This window comes from Pungitius pungitius, chromosome 1 (assembly GCF_949316345.1).
Source record: "Pungitius pungitius chromosome 1, fPunPun2.1, whole genome shotgun sequence".
Classification (NCBI taxonomy): domain Eukaryota; kingdom Metazoa; phylum Chordata; class Actinopteri; order Perciformes; family Gasterosteidae; genus Pungitius; species Pungitius pungitius.
In genome coordinates this window covers 28856828-28875979 of record NC_084900.1, presented here as the reverse complement: position 1 = coordinate 28875979, position 19152 = coordinate 28856828, and the positions used below count along the sequence as shown (strand labels likewise).

Genomic DNA, 19152 nt, shown 5'->3' with positions numbered 1-19152 from the left:
CGACTGTTAATAATAGCGACTAATGTAGCTGGCTGGCGCGAGAGACCGGGAATATTCCAGAGAGGGACAGCAGTTTGAGGCCCGGCCAGCAGGGCTGACGGTGAGGGAACGCAATGTAGAGAATGTAACAGCAAGGCACACTGAAGAGGGTTTGGGGACTCCCCCAAAATGTAAACATCCACTGACCTAAAGAGGCCTTTCTGTTCTGGTTCCTTGGTATAAACAAATTGAAATACCTTTGACATGCTTAAAGTTTCTCTGTTAAAAGAAGTTGTTTTATTGCTGATTTAATGCATTTTTACATAAATCGTATACAGGTATGCATTTTGATGACATAAAACTTTACGTTAGGTGACCCTAGTGAGTCAAATTAAGACAGCAACATATGGCAAACAGATTTATAATAATTTTCTCAACACAGCCCACGCATCTTAAATAGCAGAAGCAGTAAAAGGAAGACATTAAGCACAACTCTAATAGATGTGGTCGTACACCAGAGGAATATTCATTTAATTAAGGTCAGTGCTGATATTTATTTTGTGTTGTAAATGAATTAAAAGGCACATTCATACAATGGACTCAAAAGTATTATCCAGTCAAAACACTTAATAACTGACCTTGCTGCATGCCAGAGAAACAGCTCTCTGCTGGGACGTCAGTGAGCAAATGGAAACTCTGTATTAATTGAAGATAGTAGTTAAAATCTTTTTTAGGAATGCATACAGCTTCTTATCTTCAGCACAAAAGAACATCTGTTAGAAAATGAAACCTCCCTTTGGTTTAAGCTTTAGGTGTTTAAGTGTGACTGGATGATACCTTTTAGGGAATGTATGCAGATACCATTCAATGAGATTATTTAACGCACATAAGATTTATGTAAAACAAACATTCTAAACTATGTACATCATAGTACAGAGTTTGTTGTAGCTCAGCCCACACCCTGGCTCCTGGAATGTACTAATTAAAATGTTATCGACAGACAAAATATACTTGGTATCAGTTCCATTCTTGTAGCCATCATTTGGCACTGTGCATAAATAGGGTAAGCAAACAAATCACCAACTTTGTAATCTAACAACAGAAGCATTAGCAACTAAATATGCACAAACACATGAAAGCATGCAAGCAGGCTTTTCTTTTTAACACGTGATAGGACAGGTAAAATATTAGTCGGCTATAGGTTGTATATGATTCCTACACGTCTTATTCTTCATATCTAACACTATATCCGTAGTGCTAATCCTAAATTACATTCAGCATACTTAAAATAATTTCTCAATTTTTTTGGAGCAATTTACAAAATAAAATAGATATCTCTGTGTATTCCAGGACAAATGTGTGCCGAGGATCACGTTGCCAGAAACCGCCATTAATACCTGTAAACAAAATGCACAGTGTTACTCCACACATGTGAACACGTCACAAAAATGTAGGAGATGCAAGAGAAAGAAAGATATACAGCGTATGCTGAAATGTACCTGTAATAATTAGGCTTGAAGGGGCCGTTCTTGTTGAGACCCATGTACTTGGCCTGCTCGTCAGACAACTCCGTCAGGTGGGCATCAAAGTTTGGTAGGTGCAAACTGGCCACGTACTCATCTGGAGGAAAGAAGAGGGATTGGAATCTAAAGTCTGCAAAGTCATTGTTCTATTGTAACTGGATCGTGTGATTTTTAGGTGAAGTGACAAGACCACAGCAGTGAGTAAGAAAACTGGCAAATATGATCGTTCTTATTCAAAACCTATGAAGCAAAAAACATCCGTCTTACCCATCTTCTTGGGCAGAAGATACACATCCTGTTTGTAACGGCCCTCTGGTGCGTTGAACAACTCGATCACGGCCAGTGCCTACAAACCACAGGGGGTTAGATCATTCATTGTTCAGACAAAGAGTGTCAGGAAACTACATTTTGCTACAGATACGCAGGGTGCTGTGGTAAAAGAGGGGAAAATGTTCTTCATCTAGCCCTGAAATGTGAGTGAAGGGCTCCACAAGGAGGTGCCAAACTACTAACCTGAGTTGTAGCAGTGATGGACAACACAAATGTAGGCACTGTGGAGCAGCTCAGGTTTAAGAGGCGGCCCTAAGAAATAAGTACATACATGAACTGCATTGTAGAGGTTGACAAAAAAGGCATCACAAAAAGAGAGAAGAAGAGGGAGATTACCTCTGCAAGCAGAACAACCCTCTTCCCATCGGGCCAGATGATGTGGTCTACCTGAGAGCGCACCCTCTCCCAGGTCAGCTCGGGGCTACGCAGACTCGCCTGAGCACATAATACACAGGTCAGTCCTACTACTGTATGATGGATAACAAAGGTCAGATAAAACATCTGGTAACACGTCCAAGAATTCAAAACAGAGCAGAGCGGAACATAGAAATACACATATACTGTACATTCAGTGGATCAATAGCAGCTAAATGAATGAAAATAGATATCCAGGCTAAAATACATGTCGAAAACAGGAGAACATTTTCAGAGGTTTCTCATTATGGATCTCTTTGTTTGGCACTTTATACCTGAGCCCAAAGCACTTAACAAAACCCTCCTTTAGATAAAAAGACACATTACCACGTCAATCTCCGTATTGGAGTGTCCCATATTGCAGACGATGCAGCCGTTCTTCATTCGGTCAAGCTGTTCCCTGGTGACAACATTCTTGTTACCTAGGAGGAAAAAAATGTGATTTGTAAACAGAGTCACTGTGAGAGCACAAGTGAGAGGGCACACTCAGAAGTAATGGATGTTGCTGCGTGGGGCACAGTACCAGTGCAAGTTATCACCACGTCCATCTGGCGGATGACCTCGCTCAGCTTGACCACTCGGAAGCCGTCCATGCTGTGTGGACACACATAGAGATATTATCATTAGTTCAATCAACAACCTGAAGCTGAACACAACCTGAAACAAAGGATCGGACGCACAACATAGAGACAGTGGAGCACAACACGGAGCAGTGCTGAATGTTAATGTCGGTGACTCACCAGGCCTGCAGGGCACAGATGGGGTCGATCTCTGTGATGCACACAATGGCACCGAGGGCCTTCAGAGCAGTGCAGCAGCCTTTACCCACCTGCATGCCACAGAACAGGGCAATGGTTGTGAACATTAGTCCGCTATTCATGTTGAAAGGTCTGCTGCACCGTCAGTAAAGTGAGATTTAAAAAAAAAAATCTGATATCAAAGAATGAATCACCTCTCCATAACCACAAACAACAACCTGTTTGCCACCAAACATCATATCTGTGGTCCTCTTCAAACTGGCAGAGACAAGATGACACACACACACTTTTAAAGAAAATTAAAGTTTTGGAAATGGTGGCAAGCTTTCTGGAGGATTTGATTCTCCTCACCCATCCAGGATAGATTCACGGCAGCAGTAAAGGTTGTCAAATTTCTGCTTGGTGACGGAGTCGTTCACGTTCATGGCAGGGACACACAGCTTGCTGGCCTTCGACAACTGGTACAATCTGAGAGGACACGTGAGAAAACATGTTCAGGCACATGTGCATGCATCCACAGACAAACTGAGCCGAGTGTGACCTCGCGCTCTCCGGGGCTTCCGGCTAATTGAATCCATTGATAGTCGCACGCGCACAGCTGCAGTGACCCGGAGTCCAGCTCTGTGGTGTTTCTCAAATAGACTGAAGTCAATTCAGGCCAGTGACCTTTTCCATCTACAGCGTCAGTATGAATTAATACTACTATTACTTATAGAACTGCATTGAGTAGTGTTTGTGCTGACCGGCATGTGTCATCCATCAGGACACCTAAATGACATGTAATGTAACACCTGGGGTTTGATCAATCCTAAGAACTCAAAGATATTACCACAATTTCTATGATTTATAGTCCATTAGAAGCTGTGCTACAATTTATTGGTGGCTAAATGATTGATTCTACTACTCTGATAGTTCTAGCTTTGGCCAACTTCCACACTTTACTCATTAAACGTAATCCCTAAAACTAAAATGGTGGCAGCAACTACATAGTCAGACATAACATGTTCATAGTTCACACCTTCCTTTAAAACCCTCAAACTCATCAAATATAAGCCACATCCCACCTGTGCACTCCAGTCACACTCTCCTCCACGATGCCCCGGACCTTCTTAAAGACGCTGGGATACTTCTTGTACACCCAGTGGGTTAAGTCTCCACCATCATCCAAGATCTAAAAAAAAAGCTCCAGCATGATAACCATGATAACCATCATGCTGGGTCGAACAAAGGGACATAACAGGTCTGAGATCAGTGTTGAGTTGATACCATATTAGCCTGCCAGCCCTCCCTGTTGACACAGCGATCGATGCACCACCAGAAGTCATCCTCTGACTCCCCCTTCCATGCAAACACAGGTACCCCTACAAGAGATAAAACAGCAAAAAGGGATTACTGAGGGAACGCACATTCACAGGATTCAGAATTTACCATAAACACAAGACATTACACATACAATTAAGAGTAAATGAAACAATATTGTTTAATCCATTGTGGACACCCATTACGGTTCACAGCTATATATTGCCATAGCAGAGCTTTTCTTAGTATTAGTAAAATGTATCCACATTTTATTTGATATAATCTACAAACCTTAACTAAGCTCAACAATAATGAATGATGTGCTGTTTGTGCTCACTCCCAGATGTTATGTGGGAGAGGAGAGACTTGCCTGTTTCAGCGAGCGCAGCAGCCACTTCGTTCTGAGTGGAGTAGATGTTGCAGGCAGTCCAGCGGCACTGGGCCCCGAGGGCTACCAGAGTCTCAATCAGGACCTAAGAGGGAACGACGAAATGTACAGCTACATGAACCGGTATCAGAGATAGAAGCGAGAAGCGCTGAACAATCGCATCCAGAGGAGAGGACGTACCGCAGTCTGAGCAGTGATATGGGTACAGCCTACTATCTTCGCCCCGGCCAATGGCTTCTCCCCCTGGGCCCTCTTCCTCAAGGAGATCAGGGCTGACATGTCTGGGGAGGAACAGGTTGAGCAAACGTTAGTGGAAGACCAGAGCAAAAAGTGACGTCAAAAAGTCCGGTTTTGTTTTGGGAGTGGAAAAAGAACAACGGGACGTTTTGAATACAATAATAAGCCTTTTCTACGACGTGGCTGTGAAATGAACTGATTAAACAATAATGTCATAAACAGCTTGGGCCACTGGGGCTTTAAGCCTGAAGAACACTCTTCCGACTCACACAGGCAACGTAAACAAGGGGAGAGACAGACTCGCAGCGATAAAAAGAACGCTGATCCTGTTTCAAGAACAATAAACAGTATTGAAATCAGGAGGAGAGAGCTGCTATCAAATAATGTCCAAGCAGCAAAACAGAAGCTAAGTGATCCGCCGGTGGGAGACATAACAGGTAGAACAACAGCCTCTTTGTATGAATGTTGAAGATAGCAATTCTGTTATACGACTGTCATAAAATCACAAAAAATAAATGTATAATGCATGAGTAAAATGAATTCAAAAGAAACACTACAGAGATTCTCAGCTAAAAATTCTGAAATGGGGTAAAAACAACAAAAAAAAGTCAATAATCCGTGAACAATCGTGAGAACAAACATACCTTGTTCTGCAATTTCTATTTCACGGCGGCCAAATTCGGCCTGTTTGATGTTCTTCACACAGAAGTCATTGCTGCCTTGGGTGTTGACCTGGGCTTTGTCCCGGGGGGAGGTTTCATCATCGGAGCTGTCAGTGTAGGACGCAGCTATGAAATGGAGAACACCAAAGGTCATGGAAAATCATTCATGAAATATATACTTACTTACTTTTCTTTGGAGATTTAGTTTTGGAGTCAGATATATTTGTGTATATGTGCTCACATGCAGCATTGGTGTATGGTACATATGCCATTGCAAAAGATTATATAAGGACTTAAAAATAGACACATAATCGATTAAATCAGATTGACAACATACTATAACTGAACATTTGCAGTTATCTTCCATATCGGCAGCAATCGTTTACTTGGTCTGTAAAAATTCAGCGGGTAATAGAAAGGAAAAGAGAAATGAATCTGTGAGGTGTGCTGCACCTGAGCTGTAGCTGTCTGTGGAGGACTGCGAGATGGATCGAGAGAGGGAGCGGCGACCAGCTTTGGTCGGGTACTTGCTGAACTCCTGTTTGTCCTCAGTGTTGGCGAACTGGATCTGGAGAGAAGCAGGACAAAATTGTGCACAACTTTTTAAAAATCCAGATATTATAGATATTATTATTGACTGATTATTGACACTGTATGCACTTAAGTGTGAAGAATGAAATCATGGGAGGGAAAATGTGAGGAGCAAAGAAAAAGGATCATCATCATCATCATCATCATCATAACACCTGACACAATCAGTTATGTGCTTCAGGTAATTTGTTCTTTAGTTTATATTTGGACTCATTTAGCTGATTGAGCCTCAACAAAGGGTGCTTCTAAAAAGGTGAGTCACCAGAGTTACAGTAAATCACAGGTGGATCAGGACGAAGGGAGCTGTTGCCTATTTTTAGAAGCCTCCTTTCAGCCCTGTGATTTATGCTTTGTTCAAAAACATAGGCTTCAGTTGTTCATCGTGTCAACCGGACCCTTCAAAGACCTGGAAGATCAAAGCCCTGGAAGCACAAAGTGGACCAGCACACAGCTAGCTCGGCTTTTTTTCTAGACTGGCCTTAAACAGACTTACATCCTCAGCCGTCCAGTCTTTGAGGTTACTCTGGCAAACCACAGAAGAATGGTGCAATTTTAAAAAGTCTTATTATTTAGCTGTTCAATAAAGAAAGTTATTCTGTGAATTTGAACAGTCTGGCTGCACCAGCAGACAACAACAGTTGGATGTCAATATTAGAAACGCTAGGGAGCCCTAAACCTGCGGTTCTTTTAACACTTGGGACTGTAAAGAGTTACCGTTTAACGGAACCACCTACATAGCTAAACAACCACACTGATCCTGACAATAATTACACATGCAAAATGCCAAAGTATGCTCTTCTTTTCACACGGTTTGGCTGTAGCTTCTTCTCCCCTGACACCACTTGCACGGTAAATAAATAGGCCTGCAAGACACCGAGGCAGCATTTGACTTAAATAGGAAGTCTGCAGGTGGGTTTCAGGTCTGAACCTCTTACATGTCCTTTCATTGTAGCTATGACTTTAATTGAACAGTTCCTCCTGCTCCATTATGTTGCACGAATAAAGCGTTCGACTAATGTTACCGTGCCGTTGACTGAAGCCGGGTGGGGTGTTGCACGAGCAGTTCAAGCTCAAACATTCTCTCAACAACGTATAAAGTCACATCTTGTATAAAGTCGTGCAATGAATGAGGGGTGGTCTTGTGCACATTCACACATTTCTTGCCTTTGTCATGGCTATTGCATGATAATGTCTTGTTGTTGTCATAATATTTGTGGTTTTACGTTGATGGTTTACGTGTGCCTGACTGGATGGAGGCTCGTCAAAGCCAAAGGACTTCTTGTTGCTCACACTCTCTAATTCCTGAGTATTGACAGAACAAATATGTTTAATGAACGTGGTGAAGAGGTTAGAGGTTAAAAGTTTATAGTCAACTTTCTGTGCTATATTTACATTTTTCTTCAGTGATAACTCCATTCAATTATGTTTCTTGGAAAACAATGTTTTGGGATTTTCGTTGTTCTTGTGTTTGAAATGTCCATAGAATGTGTTTGGACTTAAAACTAACGCGCAGGCCAGCCGAGTTGTCACAACACACAGAGGATAAATCTGGAAACACATCGATGTCAGACTAACGACAATGAGAGGAGTGATATCGAAGTAAGATTTGTACTACACACAGGAACGTCAGACCACAACTGTGACAGTTAAGCTTAGTGTCAATGATTATTACACAAAGGAATAATGACATTTAGAAAAAGCTAACTGCAACGAAATGATTTTCTCTGACCGAGCGATCCTGAGAGGAGAGACAGCTCACAGCTGGGGGAGAACTAGCATGCAGTTACCTGAAAGTCGCTAAACGTTAGCGGAGTAGGAGCAGGGTTAGTGCTGCATGGCCAGCACCAACATCATTTGTGATCTATTAGGAAAATAGCTTATCACATCACACTACTTTTGATTTATATGAGACAAAAAGGGAACCTTTTTACCCCGAAATTAAGAATGTCAAGAATACGACTGATATGCCATCTGTTCAAAATAAAACTTACTGCAGCCTTGACGGCTGGAATATAGTAGCTTTTTCCACTGAGGTTTTGTATCTTCTAGCCCCTGTTTCCTAAGAACAATGAAACCTCCGAGATCTAATGTGTCAGTAAAACAAAACTCAAGAAGTTGGTAAGACAGTTTGAACTGAGATCTCTGCATGTCTCTGTTTTCGCAATTGACAATGTGCTTTTGTTTCACACACTTGTCAAATAGTTATTTTGCATTTGCTTTGCATCGCTTTCTGTCTCTTAAATTTCTCTATTTTTGTTATTTGTGGACATAAAAATCAGAGACTTCTCCTGTGGTTAAAGCATTAGGAAAAGCAAGAGGTTAATCTGATTAATGATGAAGTGCTACTTAAGAGAGCATTCCGTTTGTGGTACTCTTACACTGTGAAGTATCCCAGAGGTGAGATATTTCAATAACCTTTGCCCTGTTAAGGAGAAGATTGTACTTGCACCTGCATTTCAGCTAAACACTTGGGTGGTAATTACACAAGAAACACATTGATGGTCTGCATCATTGCATAACGTATCGAATGATTTAATCATTTTACACAGACGATAAAAAAACAAGAAATCTTAGAACATGACAAAAGTAAATGTGTCTCATCTGTGCAAAATCTTTAAGAATAAGTGTGCTGCATGAGCCCCCGGTGATGCATTATAGCAACTCACCCGTTCTCTCCCGTGCCCATGTTTGTGTGCCATGGCTGCCAGTCGCTCTCCCGGTTTCTAGCCTGCTTTGCTGTGCCTGTGTGTCCTGAGTGTGATGGGACTAGGTGTCCCTGATGCTATTATCCCAGAACACTCCCAGGCAGAGCCAGGGGGAGGTTCCCACCTATTATCCTGATTTCTAATGGCCAACCTGGAGAGAGGGGGAGAGAGAGAGAGAGAGAGAGAGAGGAGGTTGATTCCCACTGAGCCTCTCTCTTTCTCGCTCTCTTTCACTCTCTGGTTCTGCCCTTGACAACCAGCTGCTAAAGTCAGTATGTTGTGTTTTATGATTAATGCGTTTCAGTGCTGTGAGAGCAATTGACACCAACAAGATACAGCAAAGCAAAAAAATTAAATCACTTACATGCAGAGAAAAATAAAACACGTCTGCTACAGTTTTTACCCTCACGCTGTACTCCTGATTGGGAGTACTAAATGAAAGGGGATTGACCCCTGTTTTTTAAACCCTGTTTCCATTAGGCTTCAGCTGCATCAATAAGCGGTCCATCCAGTCCCATCCTATGGCTAAAAATACCCATCTCTGCTAGATAGCAGCCAGGTCAGAGACTTAAGCCGGGGTGTGACTGTCAGTCGGCGGTATAAAGGGTTCAATATGGGCCTGGCATAAGGTGACATTAACTACTTAGCCAGATACCACTAGTGCTCTACAGCACCATCTACCAGAGAAGCCATACAGTCCAATCTACATACATCTTTGCAGTGAGTGCATGGGGTGTGACGTTCCTCGGACAGATGCAGATCTTCATTTGTTCTGCATGCATGACGGATTACGGTGTTGTGAAAGAAACACACAATACTAATCCTTCCTTCAGAACTACGTGACCTTTAGCAGGAAACTATAACCTATACTTAGTACTTAATACAGCTAAATCTTTAATGAATAGGTTTAACATGACATTTAACATTAACTTAAAACCATGTCTCACAAACAAACACTTAGGAAATACCTAAATCTGGTTGTTCCAAGAAAGAAAATCCTCACAAAGCTGTGTGACATAAAGAGATAGTAAGAATGAGGTAAAATCATCTTTTTATATCCATGTTAAACAGCCCACAGAGATCAGAAATGCTGATGATGCATGAACAAATTCTCAGTGAGGAAGTCCTGTTCCCGGAGGGGGGGGGGGGGGGGGGGTTGTGTAACTGCTGGATGGATTGAGAGAGTGAGAGTAGAGTTGTTCTTTGACTCACCCACACACATGCGCGCGCACACACACACACACACACACACACACACACTTCAGTTTGTAGCGATGACTTTTTGTTCGTGGCCCCACTCCGTGGATTATGTCACACGGCCTCCAAACTTCCTCACACATCCAACGCTTCTTTTTCGCGTAAATACATATTCATGAGTTTTTATCTTTTTTTTTTCCTATCACTGAGTGTTTGTTTTATTCATTTATTGTTTCTTTGCAAACAGGTGGCTCAGTTTGACACCAGGCTCTCACATTTATTCATAACAAACTGCTTGTTTTCATGAGCGGAGTGCACATTCCTACCATCCAATATGTTTTCTCTCTGGCTCCCTGAGGCGACTCGCGGTCCACACGTTATTGCCTCATCACACGGGGGTCTGAGCTAATATTCTGAAGTCTGTAAGCCCCGCTGCTGGGAATGTAGATATTTTGATTACGCTGATTATTTTGTCAACATCTTGCTACTAAAAAGTTTGAAGCAGTTAAATCACAAATGCAGCTAGACAAGAGAACGTTTATTGGGGAAATAATAGAAAAGACATCCCGAAAACCCCAATGTGCATAATGAGGCGAAGGAATCATGAAACACGCGGCATCAAGAGGCGCGGCGACCAAACCTGCATGTGGGATTTCAAATTTACATGAAGACAACATTTGGTCCGAGAATAGCACTTGGACAGCACTGTGCAATTATATAATGTGTCACGCAGAGCGCAAGTTATAATATAATTGTGAGGCTAGTATCAAGATAGTGGTAGTTAACACAGCAATATGTCTACATGTTGTACAACCGAAATGGTATTAAATAAATATAAATATCTATAGTCATACGAATACTGGTGCAAATGAATAAAACTATATATTTGTTGTAGGTATTTCGTCTATTGTCTTTAATGCAAAGACCATAATATTAGCACAGCATAATAACAGTCCGTCGTGTCATGGACAGGTGCCTCATGTTAAAGGTCACCTTGAGAGACAGAACAATTCTCCTCAACGGAGATGTTCCTTGTTAACCGCCGCCGTGGTGGATCCGAGGTGAACAGCCGTCTCCGGGTTAGTGTGTAATTCTCATGATTGTTCCGTGCCGCCGTGTGACAGCCGAGGCACGCGAGGCATTTCCTCACGGGGCCTTGTGCTGCTACGACATTCCTACCACGCTGTTCATATCAGAAAGGCAGCGTCCAAACACAGACCTGAAGCGAATCGGACCGATGAAGGAATTGTTCCTTTTTTAACAGATGAAATGTTCCTGACCCATCTGCGGCAGCAGAATAGAAGGCGTTGGGAATCCATTGGTGTGGAGACCCCCCCCCGTGTCTAAGCGCAGGTTTCGCCCATTACTTCCCTTCGCGGGCCGTAAATCGGAGGTTTAAAAGCTCAACTTGGCTTTTTCTTGTTTCCTGTCTGCAGGATGTTGACATGATGCAGACATTATGAACAGGAAGGATGCACGAAGGCAGTTTTTTTTTTTTTCGTTTTACAATAGCCCAATTGATGAAAGCACTGCTCTATACAGTAAACCTGCTGCAATTGTTCTACAGTCGCGTGTGAATAACATAACGTGTTAATACGCTCCATCATCGCACGCGACAACACGAACCTTCGTGTGAATGCGTGACGAATCGCCGCGCGGTGCGTTCACCGGCCCGGTGCACCCCGGTCCCTCTGCGCAGTGCGATGCTGATGTTCAGGACACGCTGTCTCCCTCTGGGCGTCTCTTACCTTTTTGACGGATTTCAGAGTGGGGACTGCGGTGAAGGCGGCGGAAGGCATTTCCCCGACGTTCATGTTCACATCGCTGCTGTTCTTGCTGACGGTCATCGCGGAGTATTTCTCCGCTACGTTTTCGGTCTCTTTGACATATTTGGTGGCTTGTTTCACCTCCGCCTTGCTGTCCACAACCGAGTCGGTCATTGCGTGCAGGAGACGTGGAGCCCGTCGCTGTAGGAGACTGAGTTCAGATCAGACCACCATTAGCGTTAGCTTTATCCCTTGTCTTTTTTTCCCTCTCTCCGTCTTCGTTAAGCTTCGTGGCTTAAAACGACTGAACCGTACGCTGAAGCTCTTCCACTAGACCGCGGAGCAATGAGGGGGGCTACTTTAAGGAGATATTAACCCGTGTTCTAGCTTCACTACTTGCCAGAGAGCGGCACAGACACTTGTTTCGGTCCTCTGGTCTGCTGTCATCCGCAGACAGCATCATCTCCGAAGGGGAGGGGGCGGTTGGTGGAGGCTGTCACCTGAACGAGTAACGTTAGCGCGTGGGGGCGGCGCTCATCCGGTCAGCGCCGGTGCGGACGAACGCCGAGAAGCAGCGTGTGGTGCCGGCGTCTCAAATGGAGAGCAGCGCTAGTTTTGGTTTCGTTCACTGCTTACTACCGGGTCACCTATATGTTCATTTTCATTACAAGCAGAATTGCAACGGCCCTTTTGGCATCATAGGGAGCTGAGTGCATTACCCGCCCCCTCGCTGTGATTGGGAGACGGGGCACTAACGTGTCATATACGGCGTCTGATTGGCAGAGCCGGCTCGGGACGTTGTTTGACCCTCCGACCTACGAGGAGTAACAAAGCAATAAGATCATGCCATCCTTTTTTTCCTTAACGAATAAACATCCAGCCAACTATGTGTATATATAACTAACGTTAAATTAATACAATTACAAAATGTATGTACTTGTATTGATTGAACAATACAATGATAAAAAGGATTCAACTAAAGGTCCAATAAAGAATGAGCAAAGGAACCACAAACAGTCACTTAATAAAATTTAATTGACATGTCCAACCTTTTTACTATTATAATAAAAAAACAAACCATTGCATTGGTGCATTTTATAGATAAAAAAAAAAAAACGTATCTACAATGAAAATACGAAACACTTGACCGATGAAGTAACTACATGGATAGAACGTGTAATGTGATTTAACACCATGTTATTGTTTTCCTGGAAACACTTTGTCAAAGCACAAAATTGTATAAAATGCATTCACAAAATTGGGAAAATTAGTAGGTACGTCAGTTACACACTGGGGAAGAAAAGAATGTCTGTACAATATCTTCACATTAGTATCACATTTCAGTTTTTGCTCAGCGGGACTTTTGATATAGTCCCTCCTCAACAAAACATGGGTTGAAACCCTGACCCTCCCAAAAGATACAAGATACCTTAACAAGTGATACTTTAACAAGTGTCCTCTGAAAACAAAAAATATTTAAAGCATCCACTGGAGACTAAATCTCATCTTTTTACAGACCAGGGTGTGACATCAGTTGTTATATTCTCTGAGTGACTTGCCCTGGCTACCTATAACTTCATGCATCATTATTGACAAGACAAATCCTAGTGAAAATTGCCATTAGCGCTCAACCAGATAAGCGGAGGGTGGAAGCCTCCTCCATTTCAGTGACCTGAACCATAAACAGGCTCAGCAGCCACATGGTCAGCCTCCTGGAAGACCAGTGTCTGCTTGGAGAGACAAAAGTAGAAACCCAGTGGTGGTTCTGTGAGTTGGTGTTTAGCGGCGTGTCAGGAAGGGGTAAAAGTGGGAGTCTGGGGTTGCGGCAGGTTGGATGGGATGAAGAGTCTCAGGCAGGGCAGAGTTCAGACAGAAGAGATTATCTTGGTGACAGGGTTATGAGACTCGGATCATCTGGGCCACGGTCTCATCTGCCTGGGATACCTCCTGCTGCTGCTGCTGTGAAGTCACCATAATAGGTTAGTTTTATTACAAAATTAGATATTTCCTACTCAAACAAAGTTATACCTAAATGACAGGCACACACACACAAAATAAGTGCTGAAAATATATATTTACCATATTAGCTTGACTTTGTTTTTTATTTAGTGCTGATGTAGGTGATGTTCTTCTACACACAATGTCTTACCTGTGCCAGGGCCAAAGCCATTTCCTCCTTGTCTTTAGGTGAAAAGAAACGTCCTCCATCTCCTCGCTTGCGCTGCATGGCGTGACGGTGGCGAGACTCGTGTAGGTATTTCTGCTAAGGAATAAGCGGATATACAGGGGCGTAAGTATTTTCAACTTTGTTGCCCCTCTACTAGTACTAGTTGAAAAGGGTAACACATTTTTTTGCAATTTGGTCCCTTGAGATTTATGGCTAAATACCAATATACAGGCACTATCAGGACAAAAAAAGGATCTACAGATTAAATTGGTAGATATACCATATTTTCAGGGGGCGCCCCTGTTATAACGGTAGGGGAACCACTGATGTGGGATCCTAACCAATGTGTCTTACCCTCCTTTCCTTGGGGATTTTGCCCTCAGCCTCCAGTTTGGCACGTGCCTGTCTTCGCTTCAAGATCCGGTGGTACTGTTTTGCATTAACGTACAGAGGCTCCTCCTCGAGCATCTCAGCACCTGGCAGGGGGATACGCTGCATTGTGGGAACTGCACCACCTCCAGGCACCATCTGTTGGAGGGAGAGACACAAACAGGGACAATGTGATTGGAGTCTCCGGCATTGAGAGCACAATGCTTACATAAACAAGTAGTTACTGTGCAACTATCGGTGTCACCTGTCATTCTGGCTGAATAGACTTTAGAATTATCAACACGCTGACAGAGAAGTTATGATGGGAGTTGCATGCGGTCACCAAATACCCTAAACTAGCAAGAATCCTAAAGGTGCATGTGGCCCTGCCCTAACAAGTTCAGTAGAATTGAGGGAGATGTCAATCGACCATAGCTTGTAACGCCCATGCAGTTCTAGGAAGACTGAAAATACCTATGGGGGAGGACAGGTGTTAAATAAACACAGTAATATTCTGTGAATTCAACTAAAAAAACATGTTATGTGAACAGCTTTTTCCTAAAATATACCATTTGCAAAAACATCACCAAACAAGTTATTAATCATAACACTATATGATCATACTATAACAATATGATGCATTACTACTTCTCAACTTAATAACCCATAGCTTCAGCGTACTAACATATAGCATATATTTTATTATACTTTTATTTTATTTTTATGTTATTGCTGCACTACGTTGTCGTTATTGTACTGTCTTCCGTCGTGCACCAACCGCCAAGTCAAATTCCATGTATGTCTAACATATAATGGCAATAAACGTTTCCTGATTCCTGATACTACATCACATTTTTACAGCGTCACAAAGTCTGTTGTGATTGGCACGAAAATTCCTACCCGAAAAACGATTTGGTTCTTTTAAAAAAGGGACCTGCACCACAGTGTGAGTTGAGACAAAAAAGATTAACACAACACTTCTACACAGGGTCTTACCATGACCATTCCACCTGCATTGACCATGTTACCAGAGACGGGCAGGGTAACGGTCACAGTGCCTTGGCCACTGTTGGTGGTGTTGGTGTTGGCACCCCCCGCCTGTACAATCTGGGCCCCTGCCAAGCTGGAAGCTGGAATTGTGATCATTCCTGCAAACAAATTATTATGACAGTTGTGATGCAAAAAGACAACTCTGCAGTGCTCCTATTTATCAAGTCTACAAAGCAGAAGGAAAAGGAAAATGTAGCAGAAATGTGAGTTTACCCTGCTGCAGGACGGTGCCATCTGCGTTGACCGGCTGATACACAATGGTTTGTCCATCAGCCGTCTGTGCGACCTGTTGGCCCTGCACACTGATCTGCTGTCCCTGTGGAACCCCATGTAAGAAGACAAGACACTCAGTAATCACGTTGATAATCATTTGATTAAATGGATTTGTTGCTCAACTGGTGAGATTTAAACACCTGGTTCTGTCCAGCTGTGATGGCCGTCTGAGGCTGCTGGATGATGATCTGCTGGGCCTGACCCTGCTGGCCCTGGAGCTGGAGAGTCTGGCCGCCCTGCAGCTGGATCTGACCTGGCTGCACCAGCTGGATCTACACATGGAAAAAGCACCAACCATGGATTTAGGGACATCCTATCAATGTCCAATTTCATTTGAGCTGCAGTCACCTCAAACATCTACACAAATAACATGTAAAAAAATACTGAGTTCCTTAACTTGAAAGTTATCCAAGGAACTTAAATGTTATGGGGATTTTGGCTTCCCCTGAAAATGAAAGATTCCCTTTAAAGAAGTCTCTTAAATGGTTCTCCTGGGTAGCCGTTCCCTTCCAACAGGGAACGATACAGCGAGAGCCTCCAGCAGCGTTGGGTTGACTCAGAGCGGGGACCTCTGGAGTAGAAAACTGAAGCATCGCTACTGGCTGGAGAAGGAGCACCCGTTGTGGTGTGTGGAACTCTTCACCTCCTACCGCAACTCTGACTATAGGTTGATGCTGTCAGCCAATCTGGGTCTGTCAACCCCGGGGTGTTTGCACTAAGGGCACCGCTGGAGTCTGAGCTGAAGGGGTTTCTGGAAAACCTGCCTGATTTTATATGATTCTCTGCTAAATCTAATTCCGGTGACCATAAAAATTATTTATAGAATATAGAAAAGGCCAATGTTCTTGCCGATGGCCCTGTTATCTTATATAGGTCAGTAAGAAACACCAGTAAATTATACATAACTAGTGAATTGGGGTGTACTTGTAACTTTAAATTAGAAAGCCCCCCCCCCAAAAAAATGACAGAATACGTGTCCTTATACAAGAAAATGTGGTTCAATAAGAGTACAAAACTTAATTGAGCGGCTAAGCTTCATAGCTCACCTGCTGTAATCCCTGAGCTCCAGATACAGGGACCTGCATTATTGTTTGACCCTGACCCCCCGACATGGCCTGCACCATTATAGGTTGCCCTGATGATGTGATGAGCTGCCCACCGCTCACCTGGACCATCAGAGGCTGTCCCTGGACCTACAGAGAAATACAGAACGCTGTTAGAGCACCACTGCAGACACATACCTCAATGTCGCCTATGTATGACACATGACCACAAGCAAATTTTGTAAAATCACGAACATCCAGTATATCACCTCATGGATAAAATATGATGATTTGCTTTTATTTCATTTTTGGAACACAAACCTAGTGAATCCAAACTTGGTGAATACAATTTGTTGTTAAGGTTTACTAAAAACTGTATTTTAAAAGTATTTTATGAATACTTAAAAAGTAAAATGATTTGGAAAGATCAAATTATGCCATCAAATTATTTTTGCATTCACTTTACAACTCGAAAAATACAAATTGAGCAATTGGCAACGGTTTTTTGGTGAGACAATAGACAACGGGAAGCCTGTGGCAGCTGTTGTACCATAAGGGAAAATGCCAGAAGAAAGCAATCCACTGCCATGTTGTAAATAGAAAATTATAAAAACATAGCCAGATGATGAGAGGAGACAGCCAATAATGAAAATGGATCCTTGCTGTTCTTTGCTGGTTCTTCAGCAAACGGCAAAACACATCCATAAGACTCATGTGTCACATGAATTTCGTTCCCATTACGAAGAACGTCTAACTTGCTTAGCTTGCAAGAGACAAACACAATTCAGACCAACGGCACTCATGAAAGCACTGTGCTGAGGAACATGCAGTTCAGGCAATGAGACATGCCGTGGAAGTGGAGATGGACCAAAACAGCACATAGAAGGGTCGTGAAAAACAGCTGTGGTTGTATGGCATGCAATCTCCTAGGCCGTAACGCTGTCATGACTCTGACGCAGGGCGGCGGCGGTGACACCACTACCTGGAGTGTCTGCACCTGCTGGCCTGAGGCCGTCACCACTGGCGCCTCTGTTTGCAGCTGCACAGCGGTCACTGTGCCCTGTGTCTAAAGGTAATGCAGGATAATACAGTCGCAGACAAGTAATTAAAAGATTGGGTCTGGAATCCACTGGAACACTTTAATTAAGGGTACCTGTTGACTCTGGACTTAAAGCAGAGTGTTACATTGTTGATGTTAGGACACACGTTTCTCATCTAAACAAAATAAATGGGTAAATCCTGTATTCACCTGCTGTTGGATCTGTCCATTGGATGTCTGCACAACTATCTGCTCCCCAGTTGTGGTGGTGGCAGTGGTGTACTGCTCCATAGCTTGTTATTATCACCGCACTCTATAGAAACTAAAGAAAACCATATACAGTGTTAGCAGGATTCTTTAGCAGTGCATTTAAAATGTGGAACCTTCTGGATCATACAGAAAAAGAAGGTTTGGACAGCAGACGTTAGATCCAATTCATTGCTTGATAACGTTTGGCTTTGACGATATTCAACTACGGCCTTTTTTTAAATTTCAACTTAACACGGTAACCAATAATATACAAAATGTAATTCCCCACATTTAGCTCTATTGTAAAAACCTTACAAAGGGGTTCACGCTGCTGGGTGTCTTTTGCTTGGTGTTTCGCTCACAGGATGCTACCGTTGGAGCTAACAAGGCTAGCAGCAGTTAGCTTCGCACAAAGCGTGGCAACGTTAGAATAAAGGGGTCGCTCCTCGGCGGATAAACAGCTAACGTCCGTCTTTAGCTCGGCCTGTTCACGTCTACGACGTTGGCCGACGGTAAAAATGCGAGGCAACGTTCAGTGACTGGAGGACAGAGGCGTTATCCCCAATTCCTTTGTTTGAGAGACTCTACGTGTTAGCTAACGTTAGCCGAGGCTTGTCAACCACCAGAGATCACGTTTCCAGGGGCCAACATTGAAAACAGCAAAGTTATTTACAGCCCGACCGGGCCCGGTGGGGACGGGACAGGTCGAAATAAAAAATGCCGTTTGTTTCTCGTTTAAGTTATCTGGGTTAGTAATTTGGTTGGTTCACGACAAACCAATCCGTGCTGTCAACTACCAACGCCTTCAATCGGGTCTCCCTTACCGTCTCCTCGCTGTCCGGTTCCCCTCTGATTGGCTCCAGTACAGCCCGCTAAAGCCCAATCAACAAAGTGAGCGGACAAAATGGCGCAAATGAAACGAGGGCTTCTGGGGAGGAGGCGCGCAGCTGCGTGACACACAAACACGTCGCCGGAGCAGGGTGCGGAGCCCGGGGCCGCCGACAGGTGCTGCTATTTTTATACTTTCCGTTTTTGACAGTTCCCGTTGGGTTTGCGTTATATTTAAATTTTCTTATCCCGTTGATCGGAACGAAAATGCCACGAGGAACCGTT

The 19152-nt window shown here is 43.4% G+C and overlaps 2 protein-coding genes across 12 annotated transcripts; both read right to left on the bottom strand.

Moving 5' to 3' along the window:
* Positions 1-247: 247 nt before the first annotated feature.
* On the bottom strand, positions 248-12592 carry ahcyl1 (adenosylhomocysteinase-like 1). 2 transcript variants are annotated; one of them, XM_037480595.2, is made up of 17 exons: positions 11832-12592; positions 6044-6158; positions 5573-5716; positions 4872-4972; positions 4674-4776; positions 4271-4365; positions 4069-4175; positions 3356-3472; positions 3199-3262; positions 2987-3075; positions 2770-2840; positions 2574-2668; positions 2169-2267; positions 2016-2084; positions 1770-1848; positions 1479-1599; positions 248-1376 (listed from the first exon to the last, which is right to left on the bottom strand). In XM_037480595.2, the coding sequence occupies exons 1-17, from the start codon at positions 12021-12023 to the stop codon at positions 1370-1372; spliced, it is 1668 nt and encodes a 555-aa protein (XP_037336492.2). In that variant the 5' UTR covers positions 12024-12592; the 3' UTR covers positions 248-1369. The 2 variants fall into 2 exon arrangements, with proteins under 2 accessions (XP_037336492.2, XP_037336493.2); XM_037480596.2 differs by lacking the exon at positions 11832-12592 and adding an exon at positions 8848-8984.
* A 273-nt stretch (positions 12593-12865) lies between these two features.
* Positions 12866-18992, bottom strand: nfyal (nuclear transcription factor Y, alpha, like). 10 transcript variants are annotated; one of them, XM_037480597.2, is made up of 10 exons: positions 18864-18992; positions 18001-18112; positions 17731-17817; positions 16755-16901; positions 15849-15980; positions 15649-15751; positions 15382-15533; positions 14371-14544; positions 13999-14112; positions 12866-13808 (listed from the first exon to the last, which is right to left on the bottom strand). In XM_037480597.2, the coding sequence occupies exons 2-10, from the start codon at positions 18079-18081 to the stop codon at positions 13746-13748; spliced, it is 1053 nt and encodes a 350-aa protein (XP_037336494.1). In that variant the 5' UTR covers positions 18082-18112; positions 18864-18992; the 3' UTR covers positions 12866-13745. The 10 variants fall into 10 exon arrangements, with proteins under 10 accessions (XP_037336494.1, XP_037336496.1, XP_037336501.1 ...); XM_037480599.2 differs by having other exon boundaries at positions 12866-13805; XM_037480604.2 differs by having other exon boundaries at positions 12866-13802.
* Between the last annotated feature and the right edge of the window lie 160 nt (positions 18993-19152).

Excerpts from the sequence above, each read along its gene's own strand:
- nfyal (XM_037480597.2), bottom strand. The coding sequence starts at position 18,081 with ATGGAGCAGTACACCACTGCCACCACCACAACTGGGGAGCAGATAGTT. Across the intron at positions 16,902-17,730 it reads AGGTGCAGACACTCCAGGTA|GTCCAGGGACAGCCTCTGAT; the intron begins GTGGTGTCACCG and ends ATTTCTCTGTAG. Across the intron at positions 15,981-16,754 it reads GAGCTCAGGGATTACAGCAG|ATCCAGCTGGTGCAGCCAGG; the intron begins GTGAGCTATGAA and ends TTCCATGTGTAG.
- ahcyl1 (XM_037480595.2), bottom strand. The coding sequence starts at position 12,023 with ATGACCGACTCGGTTGTGGACAGCAAGGCGGAGGTGAAACAAGCCACC. Across the intron at positions 5,717-6,043 it reads CACAGACAGCTACAGCTCAG|CTGCGTCCTACACTGACAGC; the intron begins GTGCAGCACACC and ends TCCATTTCATAG. Across the intron at positions 3,473-4,068 it reads AGTGTGACTGGAGTGCACAG|ATTGTACCAGTTGTCGAAGG; the intron begins GTGGGATGTGGC and ends GTGTCCTCTCAG.